A 26,725-nucleotide genomic window follows, 5' to 3' on the forward strand; every position below is an offset into this window, starting at 1 on the left:
AACACCCTAAAGTGCAGTGATGATATCAGGAGGTGGTGCCTGTGGGAGCAGCTTAGGTCATGAGGGTAGAGGCCTCATGAACCGGATTTGTGCTCTTGTGGAACAGACCCCACAGAGCTCCCTAGCCTCTTCTGCCAAGTGAGGATACAGTGAGAAGGGCTGCAGAACCCAGAAGAGGGCCCTCACGTGATGGTGCTGGCATCCTGATTTCAGACTCCCAGCCTCAGAACTGTGAGAAATACATTTCTGTTTGTAAGCCACATAATCAATGACATTTTTGTTATAGCAGCTGGAATAGAATGAGACAGGCTCCTACAGCTCCCTGCTCCCTTTGCCTTCCCTATGCTGGTACAACACACCACTTCGGGCTCTAATTCAAGTTGTCTGCCACCCTCCAGCCTGCAGGCAGGAACAGCTGTGGCTAGTTAGCATATTTTCCCTGCCACCCTATTTCTGACAAACCTCTTCAGAATGCTCTGCCCTCTTCTTTCCTCCTGACTTCCTGGAGTTCTAGAGATAGATCTCTGGGTCTCCTTGTACATCTTCCCTCTTCAAAGCCCTAAGCCCAGTGTGGTAGGGAGTGGAAAAGGTGTGCTGAGGAAAGAAATTCCCACTGAGAATGGACCCTAAGATCTTCCCAGGTTGGATCCCAGGGAGTCCTCCCCCATATTTGTGTCTGTCTCTCTGGTGTCTTGGAAATCTTTCTCCTCCCACTTTTGTGTCTGTCAGTTTTCTGCCCCCACCACCACACGGAAAGGGAAATGAGGGGAGTCGAAAGGGAGAACCGAAAGAGTAGGGTCTCTGCAAGGCTGCAGTCTTCCAAATTGTGGATAATGAATCCATTTAGACTCTTTAATATAGTCTTTCAGAAATTCACACACACACACACACATACACACACGCACACACACAGATCAGAACAAAGCAGGGACTGTCCATGAGAGCGGAGAGCGGGAGGCTTCCTCCCGACATTGGGAGGTCAGGACCCTGGGTTCCCTTCTGCCTGGCTGTCCAGGGATTGGGAGAAGTGGAAAGGAGTATTTACAGAGAACCGGGACGTAATCTTCATCCCAGGGTAAAGGGTCCTAAACTGGGAACCTCCCAAATCTCATTCCAAAAAACAAAAAATAGAGGTTCTGGGATTAGCAAGAAAATCAGCGGAGACCAGGAGATGCTAAACTGTACAAGCAAAAACCGGATTGAGCTTGGGGGCGTGGCTACCCTGGGGCTCGGTCCTCGTGCTGGGAGAAAGGGAAGAGTCTGTTGGTCTGGGAGCGAGGCCTGGTACCACAAACCCAATCATCGGACTGAACCACCCCGCAAGGAAGAAAAGAAGGCGGAGCCTGCCGACCTGGAGGCGGGGTTTTGTCAGAGCTGGGGCGGAGCCTATAGAGGAGGCGGGGTTTGGGGGACCAGTCTCTAGGCTGCCAAGCAGAAACCCTGGGATCTCCGCTGGAGGCGCTGCATTTAGAGGGGGTGGGGGTCTGGAGCGACTGGGGGCCCGGCATTTGGCTGGGATCCAGGGAACCGGCGTCCTTGGGGGTGTGGGGTTTGGCTGGGTTCCTGAGGAACTGGATTCCAAGCGTGCCCGCAAGGCGAGAGTTTCCGTGGAAGCCGAGTTTCGGATGTATCGAAGTCCGGTAGCTCCAGGGGCGGGTGTGCAGGGCGACCATTGGATCTGCGGCGTGACTGCAGAACGCGCTTGGGAGGTCGAGGGGCGCAGGGTGGGGCCCGGCCGGGGGCGTCCTTACGGATCCCAGTAGTTCTCGTGGTGCTGCGCGGCAATGATGATAACTACCGTGAGGATGGTACAGAGCACCATGGCTGCGATGCCCACCGCCAAGGAGATGAAGGAAAAGTTCCGGGCTTCGCGTGAAGCAATCTCCGCCGACACTATGTCTCCGCGGGCCAAAGCCGTGCGCACCTGCGGGGGAGGGGTGGGGAAAAGCGGATCAGAGAGCTGCACGTCTCAGCCTCCCTGTAAGATGCTCCCCAGAACGTCCAGCGCTCCCAGGGAATAAGAAAACCCGAGTGAGCCTCATCCCCGACCCTCCCACCCCCACCTGCACTGCCTTGAAGATGGCGATGATGCCCGTGGGCCAGAAGCAGCAGATGGTGGTCAGCACCGCGATCGGCATGTAGTCGTGCGGCGGGCGCCTCGGTTCCAGCAGGGCTAGGCCTGGGCCCTGGGGCGGCGGGGGGAGCGTGGAGGTTACTCCCGTTCCCCCCGGGGTCCCGCCTGCATAGGGCTGTGGAAGGAAGGTCGGGGGAGGAGGGAAGAGGACGTTACTCTGACCCTCTCTGAGCCCCACAATGTTCTGAGCGGAGAGCGGTTTCTAAAGCACAGTTCTTGCTTGTTGCTTCTCAAAGAACCTGAGCATCCACTCCCCTTCCAGAACACCCATACATTCCAGCTAGGTCCGTCTCCTTCCCTCACTGCTGTCATTAACCTTATATTCTCAGGTGTCTCCACGCTCCCTCCCCTAAGGTACGGCCCCACCAGCGCTGTCCTGGCCTCACTTCAGACTTTGTTTCTTAACTACCTGTCCTCGCTCCTTTACTCACTCAGTCCCAGGTTTCTTCTCCTTCATCTACTCTGTTCTCCCTCCCAGGCCATGATCTCTGACCCCAAGTGACTGCCACACACCCCTTCCCTATTTCCAGGCCTTTGCCTAATCCCTCCTCTCTCTAGGCCTTAACCCCACCCCCACCTCCGCCAATACAGCCCGGTCCCCTGGCTCTGTTTTTCTATCCCACCAGGCCCCAGTGTGTCCCCAATTCCAGGACCTGCTCCACCGGACCTTCCCCTTCCTCTGAGGTCCGTGCCCTCCGGTACTCACCGTGCCCACCGGGTAGACCGGCACGTAGGCAGTGCAAGGCTGCAGCTGTAATGGGTAGCCAGGGGCCACGTAGCCCCCCAGAGGCAGCGTGCCTACCGCCCCGGTGTGCGTAGGCACCACGAAGCCCGGGGCCTGGGTAGTGTGAGAGGGCGCCGGCGGGGGTGGGGCGGCGGCAGCTGGCGGCGGCGGGGGCAGTGAGCCCTCGAAGCGAGTCTCCTGCAGGTAAGGGTCGGGTGGCATGCGGGGCAAGGTAGCACAGCCGGGTGGGGGCGCCCCGGAGGCTGGGCCCGGCGGGGCGTGGTGTGGGGGCCGCGGAAGAGTGGCAGAGGACGAGGGACCGCGCTGAGCCGTGGCCCCGGCGGAAGCCAGTCCGCCAGCCCCTAAGCGAGGGAGGGTAGCCGTGCCAGACTGGTGGTAGTGGTGGTGGTGGTGATGGTGCGACGGAGGGGCTGCCTGTGGGGGCGGGACGGGGGGTTCGGCTGGCGGCTGGGGGGCATTGTATGGTGGTGGAGAAGTGTGAGGGACTGAGTCTGGGAGGCCTGGGGGCGGTGAGCAGAGGAGAGGGTACAGGGAGACATCAGACAGAAATGAGATATGGAGGGGTATGGGAGAAACAGAGGGTCAGGGGTGGAGAAAGATAACGGGAGAGAGAGGAGATGGGTGAGAAGCCATCTCTCATTCTTGGGGCAGCAGAGGGGTTGTATCTAGGCCATCTGTGCCCCCCCCCCATTTCTGTCTTTCAATCTAGTTTCCAGGTCACAACTCTCCTCTGCTCCTCTCCCTTCTTCAGCAAGGGGCACACTGCTCTCACCAGCAGACCTGATCTCCTGTCCTCCTTGGCAGTAGGGCTGGTTGCCTCTGGGTTTGCCTGTCGGAGCTAGTCTTGCATGTGCACATGGGTAGACATGCAACACTGTTAGCATGTGCTCATTTCAACAGTTGTATAAACACATGTAGGGTGACATGTTGCACTCTGCAATGCCTTCAGTGGGGGAGGGGTTACCCTAGACTCCCTGGGAATCTCAGTACTTCTTTGGGGATGATAAAAGAAGAGTCTGCTGGATTTTACTCCCCTGACAACCCCCATCTGATTGTGTCTTCATATTTCCCCACAGGATGTCTCCATGCCAGCCAGGGTCATCTGTCCATCTGTCACTTCCAGTGATGCTATCCCTGTAGTACCTGCAAGCCACTCTTGGACTGCCCTCACTGCCTCAACCTCCCACCCACCAACCCACCTCCCACCCACCCCCCACCGGCTGCCCATGTTGTTGGCAAGGGGCAGAGGCTGAAACTGGAAGGAGGAAAGGAAGAGAAGGGAGGGATATAGTAAGAGGAGGGGGACTTGGGGGGTGGTTGAGAGCTGGATAGAAGGGAATGACCTGCTCCGGAGGGGTAAGGGAGGGGGTTGGAGCCCAGGGTGGGGGTAGAGTCAGGAGACTGTACAGAGGGTGGGAGATTTTGTTGTGGTTTTTTTACCTGACTTTTCCGATGACATGCCTGCGGTCTTGTTGGGACAGGGTCCTGAAGCTGGAGTTGGGGTCTCTGGCAGGCGCCGGAGTCTGGGTGCACGGATTGCGCAGCCAGCGGCAGCGCAGGAGATGGAGAGAAGACAGCAGCGGGGGGGTGGAGGGCGAGCAGGGAGGGGGGACAGCTTAAAGGGACAGAGGCGAGGGAGGGGGAGCCCTTCAGACGTCCCCCCACTCGTCTCTCCTCCTCTCACCCCAGCATTCAAGCCCCCAGTTTGGGCTCCCTTGGAGTTGTCATGGAAACAGGGAGGCAAGAAAGACCAGGCAACGGAGGTGCGACTAAGGAAAGGAAGGAGGGAGAGAGAACTCTCTAGAGTCTTCCCCTCCAAGACTGGCTGTAGTGATTAGATTGTGGGAAGAACTGAGCAGGTGCTCAGTGGATTCAATACCCCAGTTCCCTGCAGGTCTGGTTCACGCCAGTGAGGTCTCCCTTCCTCAGTTTTCCTCAGCGTCCCTGCAAGGTCCCAGAATCTGCCAAATCCTTGGCCCGAGTTTCCCCACTTTAGGAGAGCTAACTGTGTCTGAGAGAGAACTGTGTGCAGAGTTGAGACCTGCGATGGTCTGAAATGTTCCCAGAGTTATGGCCTGGACCTGCCACCTTGGCCTGGGGTGAATGGGGAGGTAAAATGGAAGGCTTGGGTCTGTAATAATTCAGAGTAAGCCGGCCCTCGGTGGAGGGCAGGAGATGGAAGGACGGAAAGGAAGCTTAAGGGAAGCACAGATACTTCCTTCCCCCAGGGTGAAGGAGCTAAAGCGCTTTGGGAAAGGAAGGGGGTGAATCAACTGCTCATTTTTGGCAGCTCGGTTTGGGAATGCATGTTTGAGTCCCTTCCCCCTTTGCTTTTTGGGCTTCTTAGGGCTTCTTAGAGTTCCTGGGCCTGTCTGTGTTCACACCCATTCCTCAAATCCCACCCATCCACCACCCCCACCAAGAACACAGCGCCACCTCCTGAGCCAACCTGGGGCACATCGGTATTTCCAGTCTTTTTATTTGCTTATTGTATCTTGGGAGTGCATAGATGGGGAGAGGAGGTGAAGGTCAGAAGTCCACCCAGGCTTACAGGAGTTGGGCTTTTTGCAAAAACACAGCTGGGGAATCATTATTATCCGCCACCTTTGGACTAGTACTTCCCAATTCACACCCCGAGGCTGTCACTCTCCCCAGGCTGTGTCTTACTCCTCTGTGTCTAAGCAGAGACTACAGAGTTGTACAGAGACCCTGACCTAGGCCAATCCCAGGCTGCAGAGATTTAGGTAAAGGCCCAGGACAGTCATTCTGGTTTCTATGATGTTTGTGTGGGCCCCTAACCCTCCACCCCCTACCTCATCCTCATTCTACACAACTTGAGGGCTCAAATTAGTTTTACTGGGAGAGACTTTAGACTGGCAAAGACCCTATGAACAAAGGGAAGGGTTCAGACAAGACAGGAAATCATTTTCTCAAGGGAAATATCTTTAAATACTAAGAAAAAGACCTAACTGGGACACCTGGGTGTCCAATAAACTCAAATAGAGTCTGGAGGCTTTGCTAGAAAAAAAGGACAAAGATTTATTCAAGGGTCTTAGGGTTTATGAACTGGTAACATATTTAGGCAATATCCAGAGTGTTCTGAAGAAGAAAAGCTGAGGGCTCTTATAGTAAAAAGTACATTCTTGAGAAGAATCAGTTTTGCATTCTTAGCCTCTGGATTGGTCCTCAAGATGACCAGTGATCTGGGTAACACATGTCAGGTGGTCTGGATATTCTTTCCTTAGCCCTCAGGGGGTAATCAGGGTTATCTAGAGGTCTGATGTATATACAGAGACTGATGAAGGACAAGAACGTTCAAAAGTTTAAGTTAAAACTAGAATAGAGGTGGTCGGTTGGCTCAGTTGGTTAGATTGCAGTGCTCATAACACCAATGTCGCCCATAGGAAAAAACAAAAACAAAACACAAGAATAGAATCATTTCTTCATACCTAAATCTACTTGATTTTAGTAATTTAGCAGCGTGGCTATAATGAGTCCATTTTATTTCTTCACTCTATGACTCATGGGTATTGGGTAGGGGTCCCAGATGGAGACGCGAGGATGCCTAAACTTGGAAGTCTGTACTGAGCAGAGGGTCTGGGTAAGGAGCTTCCCACAGGAGCTCCCGGCTAAGGGCTAGATTGTGGGGGTCACTCTGGATGAAAAGACAGGCGAAACCACACTAGCTAGCATGAGTCAGTGCTGCCTCAGGGGCCCTCCGCCCCTTGGGGGTGGATCATTTATGGGGAGCTGAGTAGAGTAGCGCAGGAGAAACTGGGCCAGACTGCTCTTTTAGCTCGAAAGGCCTCGAGGACTCTCTGCGTCTGTGGAGACAAGGGCACTACACGCACTTCAGAATGAAGAGTTGTAAGAAGCTGACCTGGGGCGGGCGGGCAGGGGTGGGGTAGGGTGCTCCTGGACTGGCTCCAGTTCTCAGCAGGTGGACGCACGGACCAAATGCAGAGTTCTGCCTTTCCCCATCCCCCTCAGCGCCCCGCTGGGGAGAGAGAACTTCGAACTCCTCTGCGGAGCCGGATCCCAGAATGGGGCAAATCCAGGAGGGGAAATCGGACCCTGGGTCGCTGGAGCAGCAGGGCCTAGAGAGGCTTTCTCTCTATTCCGAGGAGTTCTTTGCTGCTTCTTCCTCTCCTCACCGGTCTAAATGGATCGCTCCACCTATTTCCTCCCCCGCTCCTAGGGCGCAATGGAAAGTTCCACTGCCCCTCCGGTCCCCGACCTGCGTTGCAGGGGACGCTGGCATGGTTGCCAGGGAAAGCCCCGGACGTGACGGCTGAGCGCTACCCGGAGCAGCCGCCCCTCTCCTATCCGTCATTCCCCTGCGCATGCTGTCCTCACCCCCTTCCCCTCCCCCCCGTGGGTTCCAGACAAGGGAACCATAAACAACGGGCGGAGCGAGGCTCTCGGAGCCAGGCCAGGTGGGAGTTTGCACTCTCCCGGGGACCTGCGCTGCGGCTCAGGCTACTTTCTAGCAAAACCCCGGGTCGTACATGGCTAGGGTCGTGCTTTAGACGATCCTGGGCCTAGGGACCCAGTCCTGGCTGAGTTGGGGGCGGGGCTTCGGTGCACGTTGGTGCGTCTTCATGGTAGGGGGTGTGTTTGTGGAGAGATGACTTGAGTAAGTTAGAAGTTGGCTAGTTCGTGACAAGGACCCCGCACGGGCGGGGGAGACTGGATTGCCCGTTGTCTGTTCCGAGGGGAAGGGACATTTGTCATCTCTCTCACAGGCCCTCATCGCCCCTTCTCAGGCGAGAGCATGGTGGGGCTCCGGGGGCCACGGCTCCCCCCGGCGGGGATCCTGCTCCTGTTGCCCTTCCTGCCGCTGCTGCTGCTGCCTGCAGCCCCCGCGCACCATCGCGCTTCCTACAAACCGGTCATCGTGGTGCACGGGCTCTTTGACAGCTCGCACAGCTTCCGCCACCTGCTGGAATACATCAACGAGGTCTGGCAGGGAACACTTGGTTGTAGGGCGTTAAAGGCCTCTACAACGGCAGGGGAGGGAGAATGCGGAACTGAAAACCGCCCCTCGGGGCCTGCCCAGTTCCTCGGGAGCTGCTGCTCGCGTGGGGAGAGTTGGGTGGGGGACGAGATCCTTGGTTCTAACAGGGCACAAAGGGCATGTGGGCGCTGGCCAGGGGGTGCTGTGGAGGGGCTTCATAGTCCATCCCCAGTTGCAGCATTGCCCTTCTCCCACAGACACACCCTGGGACTGTGGTGACAGTGCTTGATCTCTTCGATGGGAGAGAGAGCTTGCGGCCACTATGGGAACAGGTGCAAGGGTTCCGAGAGGCTGTGGCCCCCATCATGGCAAAGGCCCCTCAAGGGGTGCATCTCATCTGCTACTCGCAGGGTAGGTGCTCCTCACTAAATTCCTCAGCACTATCTGCAGCGGGATCCTTATTTGAGGGACTCTTTCTGTGTCCTTTTCTGAACCGCATTGCTCCAACAAGGGCCCTGGTGCCTGAGCCCTCCTTTTCTGACTTCCCTCAGCACCTGGGTCTCACCTCTGTGTGTGTCCTCAACTGGAGGGAGGCTCCCTGCACTAATGCCCCTTCTCTCCCCATTACCCATGGTTCTTGGACCTAAGGGATAGTGGGGCAGTAAAATACACCCTACAGTTAGTTAGAAGACCCAGAATCTAATTCTGGCTGTCACTTAACATGATGTGGGATGTTTTGCCACAGGGTGGACCTGCGTTCTTCGGGCCTTTCTTATTTTTGTACATTGTGGTGTTCTGCCTACAGGGGGCCTGGTGTGCAGGGCACTACTGTCTGTGATGGACGAGCACAATGTGGATTCTTTCATATCTCTCTCCTCTCCACAGATGGGGCAGTATGGAGGTGAGTGGCTACTATGGGCTTCATAGGGGCCCTGAGTTTGGGGGACACAAAGGTTGGGGCCACTTGGCACTACTGTTCTCTTGCCAGACACGGACTACTTGAAGTGGCTCTTCCCTACCTCCATGAGGTCTAACCTCTACCGGGTCTGCTATAGCCCCTGGGGCCAGGAATTCTCCATATGCAACTACTGGCACGGTGAGTAGGGGATGCTAAACTGGAGGGTGGGGCCTGCTGCTTCCCCTCTGCCATAACCAACAGCAATAATAATGATGGCAACATACTTATCGAGCATTTACAGTGTGAACAGGCACTGTTCAGAATGCTTTATGAGTATCACTTATTGTCTCAGAAAGTACAGTCTGGCAAACTTTTTCTTTCAAGGGCCAGATAGTAAATATATTTAGGCCATATAGTCTCTGTCACAATACTCAGTGCTGGCACAGTAGTGTGAAAGCAGCCGCACACCAGGTGTAAATGAATGTGTCTGAGTTCCAATAAAACTTACAGAAGCTAGCAGTGGCTGGATTTGGCCCACGGGTCATAGCATGCAAATGCCTAGTGTAGTTTTTCAGACCATGGATGCTGGGTCCAGACTACTTGCGTTTAAAGCCTGACCCTGCTGGGTGACTTTGGGTGTTACTTAACCTTCCTGTGACTCAGTTTTCCTCATCTGTACAATAATAATATAGCACTTACCTTATAGGGTGGTTGTGAAAATTAAATAAATTAATGAATGTAATGTACTTTGAACAGTACCTGGCTCATCGTAGGTGCTAGATAAAGGTGTTCACTAGCATGTTTACAATTATTACTGTTGTTACATCATATTCCTATTCACCTTGTGTATTACTGTAGCCTCCTGACTGGTCTTCCTTCTCCAGTCTTGCCTCCTCCCCCTGCTTCTCTGACTATCTTTCTCAATGCTGTTTGTACCCAGACCCCCACCATGATGACTTGTACCTCAATGCCAGCAGCTTCCTGGCCCTGATCAATGGGGAAAGAGATCATCCCAATGCCACTGGTGAGAACCCAGGCTCCTGCGTGGGTCCCGTTTCTGCTTTTCTGACCCGCTATGTTCCCCTCTCAAACTTGGCCTGAACGCTGTGACTGACTCAGGCTCTCTCCTTCCCAACCTGCAGCATGGCGGGAGAACTTTCTTCGTGTGGGCCGCCTCGTGCTGATTGGGGGCCCTGATGATGGTGTCATTACCCCCTGGCAGTCCAGGTAATAAGGGAATGTGTGGCCTGAAGATTGGCTAAGGATAGCCCCTAACCTCCTCCAATCTTCATCTCTTGCCTACAACTGGTCCCACTTTTCAGTGAACCCACCCTCCACTTATCCTGTCACCCAAAACTAAAACCTGGGAGTCATCTCCCAACCCCTTGTATCTAGCCAGTCACTAAGTTCTGCTGACTCGACTCCCTTCCATCCCTGTCATCCCCGTTTGTAAAACTTTGAAATAATTGCGGATTCAAAGGAAATTGCAAAGATGGTTTAGAGAGGTCCTGTGTATCCTTCACCCAGTTTCCCCAGTGGTCGCATCCTATGTAACTATAGCACAATAGCAAAACCAGGAAACGGACACTGGTACAACACGTGGAGATAGTTCCAGGCCATTTTATCACATTTCCTATCACCTCTTGTACTTTCCTGGGCTGCTGTGATAGTCTCCACACTTACCCCTTCCATCCAATTCCTCAGGAAGACCCATGGCTCCATGGCACTACGTGCGTATTACAGATCATGACGAGTGACCTGAAATGTCACCTGGTCTGCTTTAGTCACTCAGATACTCACTGAGCACTGTGCAATGGCACTGTTCTGGGCCCTGGGGATGCAGCTGGAAATGAAAGACAAGTCCCTGACATTACGTAGCTTACGTTCTAGTGGGGGCGGTAGATAATACATGTAAGTATACACGTCGGGTGGTAATACAACAAGGCAGGGAAGGGGTTAGAGGATGCCTGGCGCCTATTTTAGAAGTAGCCAGAGAAGTTCTCCTGGAAGAGTTGCCATTTGACCAGAGACTGACGGAAATGAGGGAAGAAATTGTGCAACGACCTGGGGGAAGCATGACCCAGGGAGAAAGAGCAGCACGTGCACAGGCCGTGGGGCAGGTGTGAGGAAGAAGAAGGCCAGTGTGGCTAGAGTGCAGGGAGCCGGGAGATGGTGGGCAAGGCTGAGAGGGAGCAGGGAGCCACTGACGTGGAGCCAGTGACGTGCAAAGTAAGTGCAGTCCTTGATTTTTTTTCTTTTAGTCTAAAATATACACAACATAAAATTTACCATTTTTAAATGCGCAGTCCAGTGGCATTAACTACATTCATATTATTGTGTGACCATCACCACCATCTATCTCCAGAACTTTTTGTTTTCTTCCCGAACTGAAACTCCATACCCATTAACACTAGCTCCTCAGCCCTGCTTCCCCCCAGCCCCTGGCGAGCACGACCCTTGGCTTTTTATTCTGTGTGAAATGGGAAGGCATCAGAGGGTTTTGAGTAAAGGAGCAACATCCCTTATAGTAAGAGACGGGATTTATTTATATTTCATTTCAGATCTACAACAACACTATTGAGGTAGTAATAGCTCACACTTATAGCACCTTTTATGTCCCAAGACACTATTCTAAGTACTTTTCAAATAAAGCTCATTTAATTCCCACAACCCTATGGGTGATTACGATTATCCTCATTTGACAGATTAGGAAACTCGGGTGCAGAGATTAAATAATTTACCTACATTCATAGAGTTGGTAAGTGGTGAAGTCAGGCTACCTGACTTAACCACAGTGTTTTACTTCCTCTTTACAAAGGAGGTATTTATTATATAGGGCAAAGAGGATAAGTAACATGCTCAGCTGCACACAGTGGGGAGTGTGTGGCAGCGCTGGAGTTCAAATCCAGGTCTGTGTGTCCCTACTGCTCTCTTACACCTTACGAAACCCAGCTCTTCAATACGGCCTCCAGGCTCCAGCTCAGCTCCCCCCTGTGCACAGCTGTGCCTCACCTCTGCCTTTGCTCTTACTGCTCCATTTGCCCGGGACAGCCTTCGCTAGGTCAAGGTCATCCTTGCTGCTCTGAAACTAGTGCACCGGCTTCTCATCTTTGCTCCTGTTGCCCATCGGACTTAACACTGTTAGCATCTGTTTAGTGACTCATGGCCAACGGCCACTCGGTGCTCATGCCAGTCAAATATTGATTAAACAAATTTGAAGACCTTTTTATTTTGAAGTAATGTCATACGTAAGAAGTTACCAAAGGAGTGCAATGTGATCTTGTATACTCTTCACCTAGATTTCCCAACTGTTAACATTGTACCATGTTTACGTTAGCATCCTCTCTCTCTAAACACACACACACACACACACACACACACACACACACACACAAACACACAGAGGGTGCCCCCAAAAATGTATACACATTTTGAGAGATGTTATGTATGCTCAAGCAGTAGTTCGCCATAATCAGAAGTGTCGGGACACTGATGGTAACCACTTTGAGCACCTCTTGTCATTGCAGAAGTCAAACGTGACTATATATGGAGTATTACAATTTTAATACAGTTTTTTCCTTTCTTAAAATGTGTATACATTTTCTTAACACCCTCTGTATAGTGTGTGTGTGTACCATTTGAAAGTAGGTTATAGACATAATATCTCTTTATCCCTAACACTTCAGTATGACAGTATAGATCTCCTATACACAGGACATTTTTTTACATATCCACCATACAATTATCAAAACCAGGAAATTAACATTGATATGTTACTCTATAGACCTTCACATTTTTCCAGTTGTCTTTTTAGAAAAAAACAAATGCAATGCAAGATCCAACCCAGGATCATGTGTTGCATTTAGTCGTCATACTTCTTTAGTCTCTTAATCTGGAATACTTCCTCAGTCTTTGTCCATGACATTGACATTTTTGAAGCCAATGGGCCAGGTATTTCCTCATGATTAGCTTCAGGTTATGCATTTTGATGGGAATTCGGCAGAAGTGATGCTGTGTCCTCAGTGCATCACCTCATGAGGTACATGATGTCCAGTTAAATATTTTGAGTGTCCCCCCTGCTGCCTGTCTCCCCAACAGGCCGTGAGTCCCTGAAGGACCCTAGCCCACCTTGATTTTTTCCAGCTCTCCTGATCACCACCCTCCTTTCTCTTTGTAGCTTCTTTGGTTTCTACGATGCAAATGAAACGGTCTTGGAGATGGAGGAGCAACTGGTGAGTCCCTGGGACTTCTTCCTGTCTTCATGCCCTGTCCCACCTCAGTCTGTCGACCTCCCTGCCACTGAGCCATGAGCTGAAAGGTTCACTCTGTGGGGAGGGGGACTGGGACACCAGCAGGAACTCACTTTGTCTCTCCCTGTGTCTTTCTTCCATGCCCCTTCACCCACCTCGAAGGTTTATCTGCGGGATTCTTTTGGGTTGAAGACTCTATTGGCCCGAGGGGCCATAGTGAGGTGTTCAATGGCTGGGATTGCCCACACAGCCTGGCACTCCAACCGCACCCTTTATGAGACCTGCATTGAACCTTGGCTCTCCTGAGGACGTCCCCAGGGATCCCCCAGGAACTCCCTGGCCCAGAGGCCAAGTGGTGGCCTTGAAAAGCAGATGCCAGGCTCTTTTGTGCCTGTGACCACACCATTGCTCCCACACTGCCCCCACCAACCAGGGCTCCCAGGACCTCCCTCCTCTGCTCCATGAATGACAAATCCTGGTCTCCCCCACCTCATGTCTTCATCTGGGGGTTGCTCCATGCTCTCCTATCCTCCCAAGGCTGAGGTTGGGAAGTGAGAAACCAGGTTTTTAACTTGTGGCTGCTCCTCCATCTCTGGCTGTACAGGAGGAGAACCCAGCCCCTGCCCACCACAGGGGTCTCTTTCCAGGCCGCTCAGGACATTTTTAGCTTCTGTTCTCTCCATGTTCCTGTTTCCTCTGAACTCCCATTGTCAGCCCTCCCAACCCCCAGGAAGGATGACCCATGAGAGTGGGGTTCTGAGGCTCCCCTATGGGGACAGTTCCATTCTTGAAGTGTCAGTGCTGGGGAATATCTGTGGCCTGCAAGGCCCATCTCAGGTTTGGGGATCCCCCAGTCCCTATGTTCAGTGTTGGGGTACTCCCTGGGAGCCTAGTTTCTTTGAGGCTCCAGCCCCTCTTTTAGCTACCCTTGAATGGGTGTTACCCCTATATTTATGGAAATAAAGTTCCATTTCCTCAGTGTGGCTTGGCTCATTTCCAGGTGAGGGGGACCTGGCTCCCCAAAGAGGGTGGGGATGGAGAGTCCAAAGCTTGGGTGCCCGGAAGCCTGGTCTGGGGTGGACCCCCTTGGTGTTTCCGCTCTCTCAATGCCCATTCTGTGTGGGTTCCTGATTCTCTTTGGGTTCTTTCCTGCTGAGGACAATTCTCTTCCTGTCCCAGCATAAGATTGGGGGACTGAGCCCAGGGCTGCAGTGGTTTGTGCCCCAGCCTCATGGATGGAATGCGCCTGCCACCCCCAGGCTAGATGAGGGGGCTAAGGGTCAGGGTGGGCATTTATTGAGCCCCTTTTCAACTTCTGTGGGCCAGAGCTGGGTGAGGGGCTGGACAATGAGCCTCCTCTTCCTTGATAGAAGGAATTTCGACAGAGACAATAGGGCCCTGTCTGCTCTGGCATGGGGGGCGGTGGCTGACTCAACTCTGCCTCACCAGGCCCTAACAAATGTCATCAAGAAATGGGGTCAGTTTTCCCCTTGGTGCCCTGGCTGCCCCCTGCCCCTCTATGATGACTTGCCTTTCTTTCTTTCCCCAGCTGATCTTGCCTCTTCTCCCATGACCTGACCCTGCTTTATTCTCTGCCAGCTCTGTCTCTCTCCCTGCCCCCCATTTCTCCCCCGTCTGTGATGGGTTGAAGGAGGGAGGCAAGAGCCAAGGGTACTACTGGTGGTGGTATAGAGCTAGGAGTCTCTGCTGATCTGGGGGGTTTCCAGAAATAAGGGGCCTCAGAAGGTTGGGCAGATACTTCTAGGGGGCCTGTTGCCAGAGTGGGGGTGAAGGTAGTGGGACTTGGAGCCCCCTGAGCTGACCAAACTGGAGCTACAGAGGAGGCGTGTGGGAGGGGGCAGAATGGGAGGACTCTGTCTGGCCCAGCCCCTCCTCTCCCTTGCAGCGCCCAGCCTGCCCACCAGTCTGAGCTGCTGCTGCTGACACTGGTTGGCCTGAAGTCTCTGGGAGAGAGAAAAAGGCAGGTGGGGAGGGAATGTCAATGGGGAAAGAGTGGGGGTCTCTCAGAGCCTTAGAGTGAGTGCGAGTTGGGGGGTGTAATCTGAGTGAGGGGTGTATGTGATGGTGTGAGCATGGTAAGAATGTGTTTTAAGGTGTGGACTTTCTAGTTGTGTGGCTTCAAGCAAGGAGGGAGGGGTACAGTGGTGAATACTTGAGGTTTTGAAGGTAGGAAGGTTAAGGTAGAAAAGGGCATGTTACAGACAAGAGGGTCGTGAGGGGAGGGCTAACTGTGTGTAGAGGGGAGGTGGAGGGCGTGTGTCCGGGTGTGAGCTTGTCTGCTGCTGCGTGGACCACGGTATGCTAAAGAGAGGGGCGGCGTTAGTTAGATGTACACACAGGCGCTGACAATCCTGGTGACTAGTGCACGTTTGTATGAGTGAATGTCCTGTCACCCTTAGAGGGCACCAACGGATTGCGCATGGTGAGCTGGAGAAGTTAATAGAGGGAAAGGGCCTTCATTAACCCCTTCTTGTCTGCAGCCAGCAGTCGAGTCAGAATCATGGGGCCCAGGGCTGAGCTGTGCACTCTCTTAGGCGGAGTCTCATTCCTCCTCCTCCTGATGCCAGGCGAAGGTTCCAGGGGTGGATCCCTCAAAGAGAGGTGACAACAGAAGGGGTGGGGCCAGGGGGAGGTCTTCTGGAAACCTGCTGGGGTGGGGTTTCACAGGTGGCAAAACAAAGTTTAGAATGGGGTTGAAGCTGTCACCTGGAGCGAGGGCGGGGCCTCAGTATACCTAGAGGCACCTGGGACTCCAGGCTCCCCAGGGCCTGGCCCACTCAATGTCTCCCACCTTCTCCCACATGGGTGCAGTCAAGGGGTCTGCTCCAAACAGACTCTGGTGGTCCCGCTGCGTTACAACGAGTCCTACAGCCAACCGGTGTATAAGCCCTACCTGACCCTGTGTGCTGGAAGGCGCATCTGCAGCACCTACAGGTGAGGGTTGCGGAGCCTGGATTTGGGGTCTTTCAAGAGGAACCCCAGGAACCCAGACCAGGATCCAGAGCCCTGTGCTGTGCTGTGTTCCAGGACCACTTACCGCGTGGCATGGCGGGAGGTTAGGAAGGAGGTGCGGCAGACCCACGCTGTGTGCTGCCAGGGCTGGAAGAAGAGGCATCCAGGGGCACTCACCTGTGATGAAGGTGAGGCTGGCTCTTCCCAGGCCCCTTGGTTGGCGCGCCCACGGGTCTGGGGAGCCTGCGGCGGCCCAGTTCCGAACAGCCCTTCCTGCGCCCACAGCCATCTGCACCAAACCCTGCCTGAACGGAGGCGTCTGCGTTCGCCCGGACCAGTGCAAGTGCGCCCCCGGCTGGGGTGGGAAGCACTGTCACGTGGGTGAGTCGGCTCGCCCTCCCCAGCGGTGGCGCTGGGCCCTCCTTGCCCACCCAGGCGCCCGCCCCCGCCCCACTCCCTCAGTTCTCTCCTTTTTCCTGTAACTAGACGCGGATGAATGTAGGACTGGCGTCACCCTCTGTTCGCACCGTTGCCTCAACACGGCAGGCAGCTTCACCTGTGGCTGTCCCCACGGCCTGGTGCTGGGCCTGGACGGGCGCACCTGCACAGAGGGGTCCCCGGAACCCCCGACTAGTGCCAGCATCCTTAGCGTGGCGGGTGAGCGGCGGGAGCGTGGGCCGCGGGGAGGACCAGGCTGGTGGCAGGGCCCGGGGCGGTAGTCATGCTCTCCTTTGCCCCAGTTCGGGAAGCAGAACAGGGTGAGCGCACCTTGAGGCGAGAGATTCGTGAGCTGCACGGGCGCCTGGAGCGACTGGAGCAGGTGAGCTGGGGCGCCTGGGGCCACCCGGCTGGGCAGGGCTCGCCCCATCTGCGACACCCTGAGGTGCCTCTCCGTTTGTAGTGGGCGGGGCAGGCCGGGGCCTGGGTCCGAGCAGTGCTGCCCGTGCCACCCGAAGAGCTGCAGCCCGAACAGGTGGCAGAGCTGTGGGACCGGGGCGACAGGATAGAGTCTCTCAGCGACCAGGTGCTGCTGCTGGAGGAGAGGCTAGGCGCCTGTGAGTCTTCGTGCCCCTCTGCTGGGACCCCATCCCCCAACAGTGGCCCCCAGCTCTTCCCAATTCCATTTTTCTTTTCCTAAAACCCTTCTCCAACACTCACTGTCCCCAGATATCTGCACTTCACCACTCCTGGTACTGTCCCCAGCCTGGTGGTTTCACTTATTGTTGGTTGTCGGTCTCACACCCATTCCTGGCTGGAGGAGTCCACAGCCAACATGTCTGCCTGTCTCCTTGTCATTAACCAGGCTCCTGTGAGGACAATAGCCTGGGCCCAGGCCTCAATGGACGACGATGAGGAACCTGTGCAGAGCCCCTGCCCCCTAATTTATACAGAAACTGGACCCACTAATGTTTTGGGATTCGCCAGCTGGGGAGCTGCAGTTAAGGTTATCTGCCACTAAGGAGCCATGAGCATGGAAACTTCAGAGAACTGAAGGGGAAGGCAGCGTGTCTTGGCCTGTTCCAGTCTTCGAGCTGGGGCAGCTTGCCTGGGGATGGGAACTGCCCCTTCAGCTCCTTAACAAATGCAGCCAGAAAGTTTGCAGATTTCTCTCTCAATCTTTATTCTCGGGGCCTTGCTGTTATCCAGATAATTAATAAAAACCAGCCACGCAAAACTGAGCCCCACCCTCTCCTTTTGCTCCCAGCCCACCTGCCTGTTGTGGGCACAGGTCTGGGATGGGAGGCAGAGAGTGGCTAATGCCACAGGGAAGAAATGAAAACTGGCTCAGAGGGAGGAAGCCTCAAAAGAAAGAGAAATAAATTAAAAAGCCCTCCCATCCTCTCCAGCCAGGGTTCAGTTCCTTCCCCCAAGTCCCCAGGGAGCAATGAGTGCAGCGCCTAATGTCTGCGTCTTCCCCCTGTGTCCGGTTAGACTGGTACGACAGGGCTGCAGGGGGATGGGTAGGGTCAGGGCCACGGAACTGCACCACAGGGACAGGGAAGCGGAAATGTGAAGACCAAACTGGCATCCAGGAGTGTGCTCAGTCCTGGGCATGGGCAGGGATGAGACCTCTGAGTGAGAAGAGTCCAGCCTCCACTGACAGGAGGCTCCATGGGAGGGAGCGTGAAGGTGCTGAGAAGTGTTCCCAGGAGGCGCCTGGGAGGAGTGTTCCAGGCATCGGCTTCCAGCCACAGCATGAGTCCTCCACCCCACAAACGGATGAGTCCACTGAATCCATGGACCTGGGGGCGGGGGTGGGGAATTGTTCCACAGAATGGATGAGTCCACTGGCCAATGAATGTGGGGTAAAGGGGGAGAGAAGACCACAAAGGAAGAAGGTCCACTGGGGACAGGATGGAGTGCTCCACCCTTGTGTAGGCTGAGCCACTGGAGATGAGGGGGAGGCAACTGTCCCACAGACACGATGGCACAGGAGGTGGGTAAGGGTCAGAGTGGGGACTGCATGGAGGCAAGAGAGTCCATGTGGGGAGCTGGGGAGGGGCAGGGACATCCACTTCAGAAGCTGGAGATTCCAAAGAGGAGGCCTAGTGGGCAGAGGGGAAACGAGGAGGAGGGCTTGTAGGTGTGCGGAGGAAGGCTGGGGAGGGGGGAGGGGCGCTCAGAGCCCGGCCTCGCGTGCTCCTCCCGGCTTCTTCAGGTAGTCACCACCACCCTTGCCATCACTGGAGATTTCCCGGAAAATGGTGAGCATGGAGTGCCGGACTCTGTCGGCCAGAGCTGGGACGTCGTCTGGTGTCAGCCCTTCTGTGGGCACTGGGGGCAGCACGCGGACCTGACACCGCCCTGGGAGGGGGCGAGCACCATCAGGGTGGGTCTCCCCAGGCCTCTGCCCACAGGGTGGGCCCAGTTTGTGAGCTCTCCTGCTACTCCTCTCCTCGACCTTCCAGTTCTCCTCCCCGACCCTCGACAGGTGCCCCTCTGTCTGCCAGCTGCCACCTGCTCTTTGAGGGCCTCCTGCCCAAAGCCCTCAAACCCTAGTCCAGGCACAGCACCCTCCCAGCCTCCGTTGTCTAGGCTGAGTGTTTCCCGCTGAGTGTTACAGCTTCACGCACACAGGCCTTCTCTCTCCTGGTCTCTGGCAGGGACCAACTGTTACCTATCTAGCAGGGCATTGTGGGTGCTTAATAAATACTTACCGGTTGCTGTGGGGCCACACTAGACGATCCTGTGGACACTGTCTCTGGGGAGTGTCTAGCCTCTCCCATGGCCCTTTGCCACCGCCACCCCAGATCTGCTCAGAGCCCTCACCTGAAGTGAAGCGGCGCTCCTTCTTGCAGTAGAAGTCTTGATAGGAGGACATGACTATGGGGACAATGGGAACCTGGGGAGGGAAAAAGCCATCAGCTCACAGCTCCCTTTAGAGGACCCCACGATGAGAGGAAGGGACGGTCGGGGGCTGGAAGTTCAGCAGCAGAAGGGGAGGTAGTAATCACCTGGGCCTGCACTGCAAGGTGAAAGGCGCCACGTTTGAAGGGCAGCATGGAGCCGTTGTGGTTTCTTGTACCCTCAGGAAAAACCCAAACCCGCACCTGGAGAAGGAGGGTCCAGAAGCCACACACACAGGGCTGTGTCACAGACTGGTTGTGATGCTACCATGGGACTTCTGAGGCCCCTTGGCCCTGCACATCAGTTTATTTACAACTGTTCTACTCCATAAGCCCCACCCGCCCACCTCCCCAGGCTGACTCACGTCCTGGGTGAGCAGGGTCTGGGCGACCTCAGACATGACACTGATGGCATCCCCAGTGCGCTTCCGGTCAATGAAGATGACTCCAGCCAGCCAGCAGGCCAGCCCGGCAGAGCCGGCCCACAGTAGTTCACGCTTGGCAATAGGCACACAGCGGCCTGGCAGTACCTCCATCATCCCTGGGGTACGGGGTGGGGTGGGGTGAGGCAGGGTCACCAGAGGCGGCCCACCTTACCCAGGGCATCCCTCTCACTAGGGCCTGAGCATAAAGGAAGAGAGACCAGGCGGCAGGGGAGGGAAGCCCGCAGTGGAAGGAAGGGCGACTAACGGTCTACAAACCCTGCTTATGAGGGAGCTGTACCCCAGGGAAATACGGCAATGTTCCAGGTGACGGGGACTTGAGAACCCCCAGGGGAGGAGATTCTGGGGAAGGTTCCAGGAGGAAGGGCATGGCTGGGGGAGGTGTGTCCCATGAGGGGTCTCACCAAGCAGGTCGAGGGAGCTCTGGTGGTTGGAGACGACGACATAGGGCTGTGAGGGAGGGAAGTGGTGAGCCCCTCGCACCTCCACGCGGATGCCGTACAGGTATTTGATGTGGAGCAGCATCAGACGCAGGATCCTACGGGGGCACGGCAAGGGGTTCCAGTGGGATCCACCCACCCCCTGCAGGCCTCAGGGCCCTCCCCGCCCCCAGACTCCTTTTGGTCATCTTTGCAGTGCTCTCCCATCTCTCCTACACACCCGACACTCTCCCCATCGCTTCTGACCCCTAGGTCCCCTCATCACCCGACACCCCGGCCCTCACGGCCCTCACTTCATGTTCTCGACATTGCGTCCTCGCACGGCACACACGGGGATGGCGAGCACAGCCAGGAAGAGGATCCAGCCGTTGTAGAAGGCCATCTTGAAGAAGTACTTGGCACTGGGGCTGCAGAACCACAGGGTGGGCAACAGGAAGAGTAGCAGCAGGAAGAGCAGCAGCAGTACCGTCCATGCCCCTGGCCACAGCTCCATTCTGGTCACCTGCAGGGAGGGGCAGGGCGAGGGACATGGGCCTGATTCCTGGAGGGGGGTGAGGTGGGCAAGATGCAGAAGGCAGGAGACACAGGATGGGCCCAGGGCTCCCATCGAAACCCACTCAGGAAGCCTCCCTAGGATGGGGTCCGAGGAATGGGAGCTCGGGGCTTGTCCCCCAGCCCTCCCTCTCTCTGAAGGCTCCACATATGTTCAGACAGACGAGACATGAGACGTGTACATCCACAACTCAGACACAGGACAATAAAAGGACAATACACATGAGAGCTAACACTAGTAGCTGGGAAGGATCTTATAGCAGCCTACATCTGCGCTGGCCCATGCAACAGCCACCAGCCACATATGGCTCCCGAGCACTTGAAAGGTGGCCTGGTTCGAATTGAGACGTGCTGGAAGTGTAACACACGCATCAGATCTCAAAGACTTTCAATGAAAAACAGAATGTAAAACATTCCATTAATAATCTTCTATATTGATTACATTTTGAAATTATAACCTTTTGTACATACTGGGCTCAATAGAGCATATTATTAAAATTAATTTCACCGTTAGTTTTTACCCTTTTCAATGTAGCTACTAGAAAATTAAAAATGACATAGGCGGCTTGCATTCTATTTGTGTTAGGGCTTGTCTATATCCTATATACTCTGTTAAACCACAAAATTTACATTTTACAGGACCCAGGCCCACAGAGGTTAAATAACTTCCCTGAGGTGACACGGCTCCTAAGAGGTGCTCCCCAGCTTACACCTAAGCAGCTGTGCCCCTAACCACTGAGTCACACTGCTGCCTGTATGTATATACAGAGGTGCACACACAGCACACAGCAGGCACAGCGAAAGTGACGAAACAGCCAGACATTCTCAAGGGCCGACTGGCAAGAATAAAAGCGGTCACTAATGAAAAGAGACAACCAGTCATACAAAGACGGACCCGTTCACACACATGTACCAATGTACAATAACACCCAGTAATATGAAGGATTGGAAATGCACACCCAGAAAAATCCCTGTCCACCCAGGCAGCCTCCCCCATTCCCAGGTAAGCCACGGACATACCAGGAATAATTACATCCATCAATCCTGCTTCCACAGACGGGCAAACAAATCCCACCACCCCTTCCCTCCCTTCAGCAACACTGGACGCAGTTTGGTCAGCAGGTACAGAGGATAGGGCCTCACCAAGAGAAAATGGGGTAGAGTAAAAAGGACATCACACGGCCTGCCCTGGGAGAGGAAAGAGCTCAGGAGGAAGAGGCACAGGCACCCAGAACTGCCTTCTGGACTCTTCCTCCTTCCTCCACTCGGCTGCCCCGCGGCTAGGGGCAGGGTCACAATTCACAAAAATGGTGTTCAGGCAAATACGAGTCACTCCTATCAAGGCCAAAGGCACTTCCTTCCAATGACAGGGCAGGCTGTGCTCAAAGGTAAGCCCACTGCCAAGAGTGAAGGTAACAGGCAATAGAGGAAACACGAGACCCTGCCAGCTCTAAAATGGTGGGCTTCTGCGCTCTCCATGCCACTGCCCCTGCAAGTTCAGAACAGCGTTTCTCCCCTGGACAATCTGCAATGGGCTCCTAACGCTTCCCCTCCAATCCAGCTTCCACATGGCAACACAGAGATTTTTCTGTAACACAAATCTGGGCATTTCCCTGTCTTGTGTAAAGGCCTTTCTTGACAAATTGACTTCTGCTTACGTCTTCGGCCATGTGCCCACAAATGCCTTTTTATCCAAACTGATTTACTTCAGTTCCTCAGACACACGGTGATCTTTCATGCTTCCGTGCCAGTCAACAGGCCCTTCCTTTTGGCTGGAAAGCCCTTCCACCTCTTCTTCACTTGCCTCACTCAGCTCAGTGTCACTCTTTGGAGGTCTTCCTGAACCTCTCCAGGCCTGAGTTTTCATTACACTTTTATCTTGATCACTGGTTCTCAAAGTATGGAAATGCAACTTCTTGGAGCTCACCCCAAATCTCCTGAATCAGAAATTCTGGGCATTGGGCCCATCAGTCTGTATTTTAACAAGCCCTCCAGGTGAGCATGAGAACCATTGATCTTGACAGCACACTGTGTGTAACTGCTGACTGGCATTTCTGTTTATGTCTCTAGTGTGTAAGTAGCTTGAAGACGGGACGCTGTCTTATCCCCAATGCCCAGGACAGAAGGAGGCATGGAAGGTGCTCGTAAACATTTGCTGAATAGCTCATGAGGCGTATATATACCCACACAGCCAGGATAAATGACAGAGGTGACGGTTCTGAACATGAATAAGACAGCTACCCTCTTGAGGACTCTTAACCATGAAAAGAAAAGTCACTAAGAAAGCAATGAACACACCCAGCCCAACAGTAACCTACTCTGAATATACACATTCAATACACAGCCACAGTGAAGGCAGAATGACACCAAGATGGCACATACCACTGTACACATGACAGAAACATACAGAATGGGGACTAACATGCCCGAGGGAAAAGATACTGTTGTCATCAAATACACGCCAATAGTGTAGAGTTGGGCACAGATAATGTCACCGCAAGGCTGACCTGTGGCAGGCACTGTACCCAGCCACCAGAGAGAGAACGTGCAGAAGAGACACAGGTCGGGGAGATTAGCAAAGTAAGTCATACGGGGCTGTTCTTTGGGGAGGCCCGTGACCTTCTCTAATGCATAATATCGAGTGACCCTCTCTGGAGCAGAAATAGCCATGGATTTATAAACACGATGGAGCGTCAAATGGGTTAGTGAGCACACGGTTCCCAAAATATGCTACCAAGAACATTAATAAACAGTAAGTGTACCCATAAGCACACATGCTTTGGGCATGTCACATCAGTGTACCATGTGAAGGGGCACACATACCTGCGGTGTGAACCTTGACTGCGAAAACACATGCAGCAAAGAGGCTAATCTGATCACAAAACGAGAGTGTGCTAGTCAGTTAAGCCACAAAATAGCACACAGGAAAACTACTGCATATGGCGGGACCATGGACATAACACGTGAGCCCAAGCAAAATAATCTTTACATGCGAAAGTAAACATGCATAAATACACCATGTGCAAGAAACATGAAACCAATAATAGATGTAATATGTATATGAAAACACACACTTGGACACTTGGACATGTCAAGACCAGACATAACGAGAATGGACATAACGAGAATGAGAATGGGCAATTCTGATGGAAAACAATGCACCACTTCTCCACAGCCTATGGATAGCACAGCCTAACCTAGCAGCACACAAGCCATTAAATATGTCAAAGGTACACAGGCTCCGTGTAGAAAACATGGCCCCCCACAAGGCATTCATGTGTCATAAGGGTCTAGCAGTGTGGAAGACCACTGAAAAACAAGAGGCCCTGTGCCTAGATGGGAACGGACCTGTCTGAGGGCATTCCTAGGAAGCAAATTCTGCTCGGGGAAGGGGGGCAATAAAAGGCTTTCTCCTCGGCACAACTGCCCAAGAGTCATGTGGCGCCAAAGGGCAAGAAGAGGAATTGGGGAAGGTTCAGGAACTTCCTCTCCAGGACTCCCTATCCACACCCCCATCCCAAATTTACAGGGTCTCCATCTCTCCTTCCTCTTGTTTCTTTCATCCTTTCTCCCTCAGGCCCCCTCTCCTTTCCCCAGCAACCCTCTCCCCAGTCAGCTCTCATCCTTTTCTCAGCAACCCTCTTCCCAGCCCGCCCTCCCAGACCCAATCTCTCCCCCACCCTCTCCTCCACGTCCCTTTCAGCACCCTCGTCCCTCCTCCTCCCATCCCTTTCCAGCCCCCACCTCAGTGGGGTGGGGAGCCTGGGGGGCTGGCCCCCTCCCCAGCCAGTCTGCCGCAGCGGTGGTGGCGGGTGGCTGTGTCTCTGCCTCAGTCGGGGCTGTCGGTGCCAAGGGGGCGACAGGATTTGGGGGTGTCCTAGCCCCGGCCGATGGAGGGGAGGTGAGAGTGGGAGGCTGGGCCCATAGCGGTAGGAATGGTGGGGGGTTGTCCCCCCAGCTCCCTCCCTCCCTTCCTGCTGTATCTCTGAGGGCTGGGGCTGCTGCTGCCGCTATCCCCCCACCCCTCCCCAACGCCTGCTGGTTTCCGGGGCTGGTCAGGAAGTAGGGGGCGGTGATGGGCGGCCAATTTTGCCAATCGCTTCCCAGAAACCCAGGCATCTCCTCCCCACATCTACCAGTCTTGTCTCGCTAGCTCCGCTCCGGGAGAGCTCGGCTGGGCTCTTCCTCTGTCTCTGTCCTCGGGCTTCAGCTGCATCTTTTTTTCCTCCATGAAATTCCCTTTCAGCACACGACTTGCGTGTCCCTTCGTGCTGTATGCCTTCCTTGGCCCATTCCTTCTCAGTCTCCATCAGCTCTCCTGTCACTTTTTCTTGGTTTCTTTCTTTTTCCTTAACTCCCATACCTGCTGCTTGCTTATTCCCTCCAACTCTTCTCCAAGCCCCCTTTTCCTGTCCTCCATTCCATTCCAAATATTTATCAAGCACCTGCTATATGCCAAGCACCGAGTTCTTCACCTCTCTTTGTCCCTCCAGGGCTCCATCTCACCTCATCTCGCCCTCCAGCCCTCTAGTCTGGTCTCTGCCCTTTGTCCCGCGCACTATCTCGAGCAGCCCGACTTCCTCCTCCACACCTGCCCCCTCTTTGTAGAGAAAGGATACACCCTGCCCGTTTTTCCATGCTCTTTAACCTCAGTACCTTTTCTTTTCCAGTTCCTTCCTGTCAGTCTCCTTACTCACCTCAGCTGAGACAACCCTTCTCCCCAACATACAATCTGGCTGCATCTATTCTTACGATGGAAATTGGGCATTAAGGTTGCTTTCTTGTAAAAAATAAAAAAGTGACGAAGAACGCTGATTCTTCTGGGGTAAACATGCCTTCTTAATTTTGTAGCCATCTATCTAGCTCCCTCTCTAGAACTCGTTCCCCATACTCCCATTATCCTTCTAGGATCATTGCCTCACTCCTCCTTCCTTGGTCTCCACCGCTCCTCAACAGCTTTTCCCCTAAACCTCCACAGAACTTCTGAACCCTCACTTTCCCTGCCCTCCTCTAGGCAGCTTCTCACCTTTCCTCACTTGAGTCACGTGGGACCTTTTATCTGGTTGCTACAGAACTGCCCTCAGCCCGAGTCTGCCCCGCCCCCGCCCCCAGATACACCTTTGCCCCGCTGTAGTTTACACGCCCTGAGGCAGAAAATGTAAGAACAGTGGTGGTAGTGGGAGGACTGTTACCTAGTTCTGCTCCTTGGGCCACAGTGAGGGTCACTGACTGTAGAACAAAGGCCCAAACCCGTAGGAAAGGCCCAAGCTTTGAAGCAGCTTTGCCCAAGTCCCAGGGGTCCCGCCCAGGAGGAAGACCCCAGTTCTGCGGGGCACCTGACAAGAAGGAAGGGGTGGGCCTAACCCCCTCCCGCCGCGGGTCGCTTTTAAAAGGGGCGGGCCTTGCGCCCTCAGCATCCACTCACAAAGGGGTGGAGCTAGGCCTTTTCCTTGTAAAGGTTTAAAATCGAGTCGAGGTCAGCGCTGTTCTACTGTGTCACTTTAAAGAGGGTGTGGGCCTGTAGTTCATTTCTGCTCTGTAAATCACCTAAAGAGGGGCGGGCTGAGTCGTCCAGCCGAGGGAGGTGGGTTAACACCAGCGCCGCAGATCGATGTCCGCATCATGGAAACGTCGGGCTATTCCCAGTTCTGCTTCCTTCTTCACTAAGAGCGAGGGGCGGACCCAAGTTCTGCTCTCTACGTCACCGAAGGAGGCCGGAGCCATTTTGAACCCTACAACCCTAGTGTTTGCCCTCTTTCCTGAGTTCTTCGCCGTCTTTTCCGATATCGGCGGATCAGAGGCGAAAGAAACGGCCCAATCAGAGGAGAGAGAGACAGAGTGAGAGAGGGAGAAAGAGAGGCAGAGAAAGGGAGGGAGGGAGAGGGAGAGGGAGAGAGACCGAGACCACAGCCGGAGGACCCGGATGAGGCTGAGCCGAATCCTTTGAACCCGCTAACCCAGCCAGTTGTAGACCAGTCACCATGGC

The 26,725-nt window shown here is 54.3% G+C and overlaps 4 protein-coding genes across 14 annotated transcripts; 2 read left to right on the forward strand and 2 right to left on the reverse strand.

Annotated features, from left to right (window-relative positions):
- Positions 1–838: 838 nt before the first annotated feature.
- On the reverse strand, positions 839–5,942 carry PRRT1 (proline rich transmembrane protein 1). Its single transcript, XM_074332732.1, has 4 exons — positions 4,320–5,942; positions 2,841–3,379; positions 2,064–2,249; positions 839–1,924 (listed from the first exon to the last, which is right to left on the reverse strand). Exons 1-4 carry the CDS (start codon positions 4,336–4,338, stop codon positions 1,748–1,750), a joined length of 921 nt encoding a protein of 306 aa, XP_074188833.1. The 5' UTR covers positions 4,339–5,942; the 3' UTR covers positions 839–1,747.
- Positions 5,943–6,629: 687 nt separating this feature from the next.
- PPT2 (palmitoyl-protein thioesterase 2) lies at positions 6,630–13,962 on the forward strand. 5 transcript variants are annotated; one of them, XM_019715565.2, is made up of 9 exons: positions 6,630–6,746; positions 7,625–7,839; positions 8,094–8,247; positions 8,642–8,737; positions 8,825–8,932; positions 9,675–9,758; positions 9,877–9,961; positions 12,912–12,966; positions 13,147–13,962. In XM_019715565.2, exons 1-9 carry the CDS (start codon positions 6,737–6,739, stop codon positions 13,288–13,290), a joined length of 951 nt encoding a protein of 316 aa, XP_019571124.1. In that variant the 5' UTR covers positions 6,630–6,736; the 3' UTR covers positions 13,291–13,962. The 5 variants fall into 5 exon arrangements, with proteins under 5 accessions (XP_019571124.1, XP_019571126.1, XP_019571128.1 ...); XM_019715567.2 differs by having other exon boundaries at positions 6,722–6,746; positions 7,646–7,839; XM_019715569.2 differs by lacking the exon at positions 6,630–6,746 and adding an exon at positions 6,816–7,315 and having other exon boundaries at positions 7,646–7,839.
- EGFL8 (EGF like domain multiple 8) lies at positions 9,882–17,632 on the forward strand. Of its 4 annotated transcripts, XM_074332734.1 has the most exons (10): positions 9,882–9,961; positions 12,912–12,966; positions 15,486–15,606; positions 15,817–15,939; positions 16,033–16,145; positions 16,243–16,338; positions 16,444–16,614; positions 16,698–16,777; positions 16,859–17,012; positions 17,261–17,632. In XM_074332734.1, the coding sequence occupies exons 3-10, from the start codon at positions 15,506–15,508 to the stop codon at positions 17,308–17,310; spliced, it is 888 nt and encodes a 295-aa protein (XP_074188835.1). In that variant the 5' UTR covers positions 9,882–9,961; positions 12,912–12,966; positions 15,486–15,505; the 3' UTR covers positions 17,311–17,632. The 4 variants fall into 4 exon arrangements, with proteins under 4 accessions (XP_074188835.1, XP_019571129.1, XP_074188834.1 ...); XM_019715570.2 differs by lacking the exons at positions 9,882–9,961; positions 12,912–12,966 and adding an exon at positions 14,102–14,969; XM_074332733.1 differs by lacking the exons at positions 9,882–9,961; positions 12,912–12,966 and adding an exon at positions 14,102–14,969 and having other exon boundaries at positions 15,490–15,606.
- On the reverse strand, positions 17,554–26,609 carry AGPAT1 (1-acylglycerol-3-phosphate O-acyltransferase 1). 4 transcript variants are annotated; one of them, XM_019715563.2, is made up of 7 exons: positions 26,287–26,609; positions 20,481–20,689; positions 20,152–20,285; positions 19,670–19,845; positions 19,413–19,508; positions 19,228–19,300; positions 17,554–18,762 (listed from the first exon to the last, which is right to left on the reverse strand). In XM_019715563.2, exons 2-7 carry the CDS (start codon positions 20,678–20,680, stop codon positions 18,578–18,580), a joined length of 864 nt encoding a protein of 287 aa, XP_019571122.1. In that variant the 5' UTR covers positions 20,681–20,689; positions 26,287–26,609; the 3' UTR covers positions 17,554–18,577. The 4 variants fall into 4 exon arrangements, with proteins under 4 accessions (XP_019571122.1, XP_019571123.1, XP_019571121.2 ...); XM_019715564.2 differs by lacking the exon at positions 26,287–26,609 and adding an exon at positions 25,932–26,084; XM_019715562.2 differs by lacking the exon at positions 26,287–26,609 and adding an exon at positions 24,876–25,747.
- Between the last annotated feature and the right edge of the window lie 116 nt (positions 26,610–26,725).

The sequence above is a fragment of the Rhinolophus sinicus genome, linkage group LG05 (assembly GCF_036562045.2).
Source record: "Rhinolophus sinicus isolate RSC01 linkage group LG05, ASM3656204v1, whole genome shotgun sequence".
Taxonomy (NCBI): domain Eukaryota; kingdom Metazoa; phylum Chordata; class Mammalia; order Chiroptera; family Rhinolophidae; genus Rhinolophus; species Rhinolophus sinicus.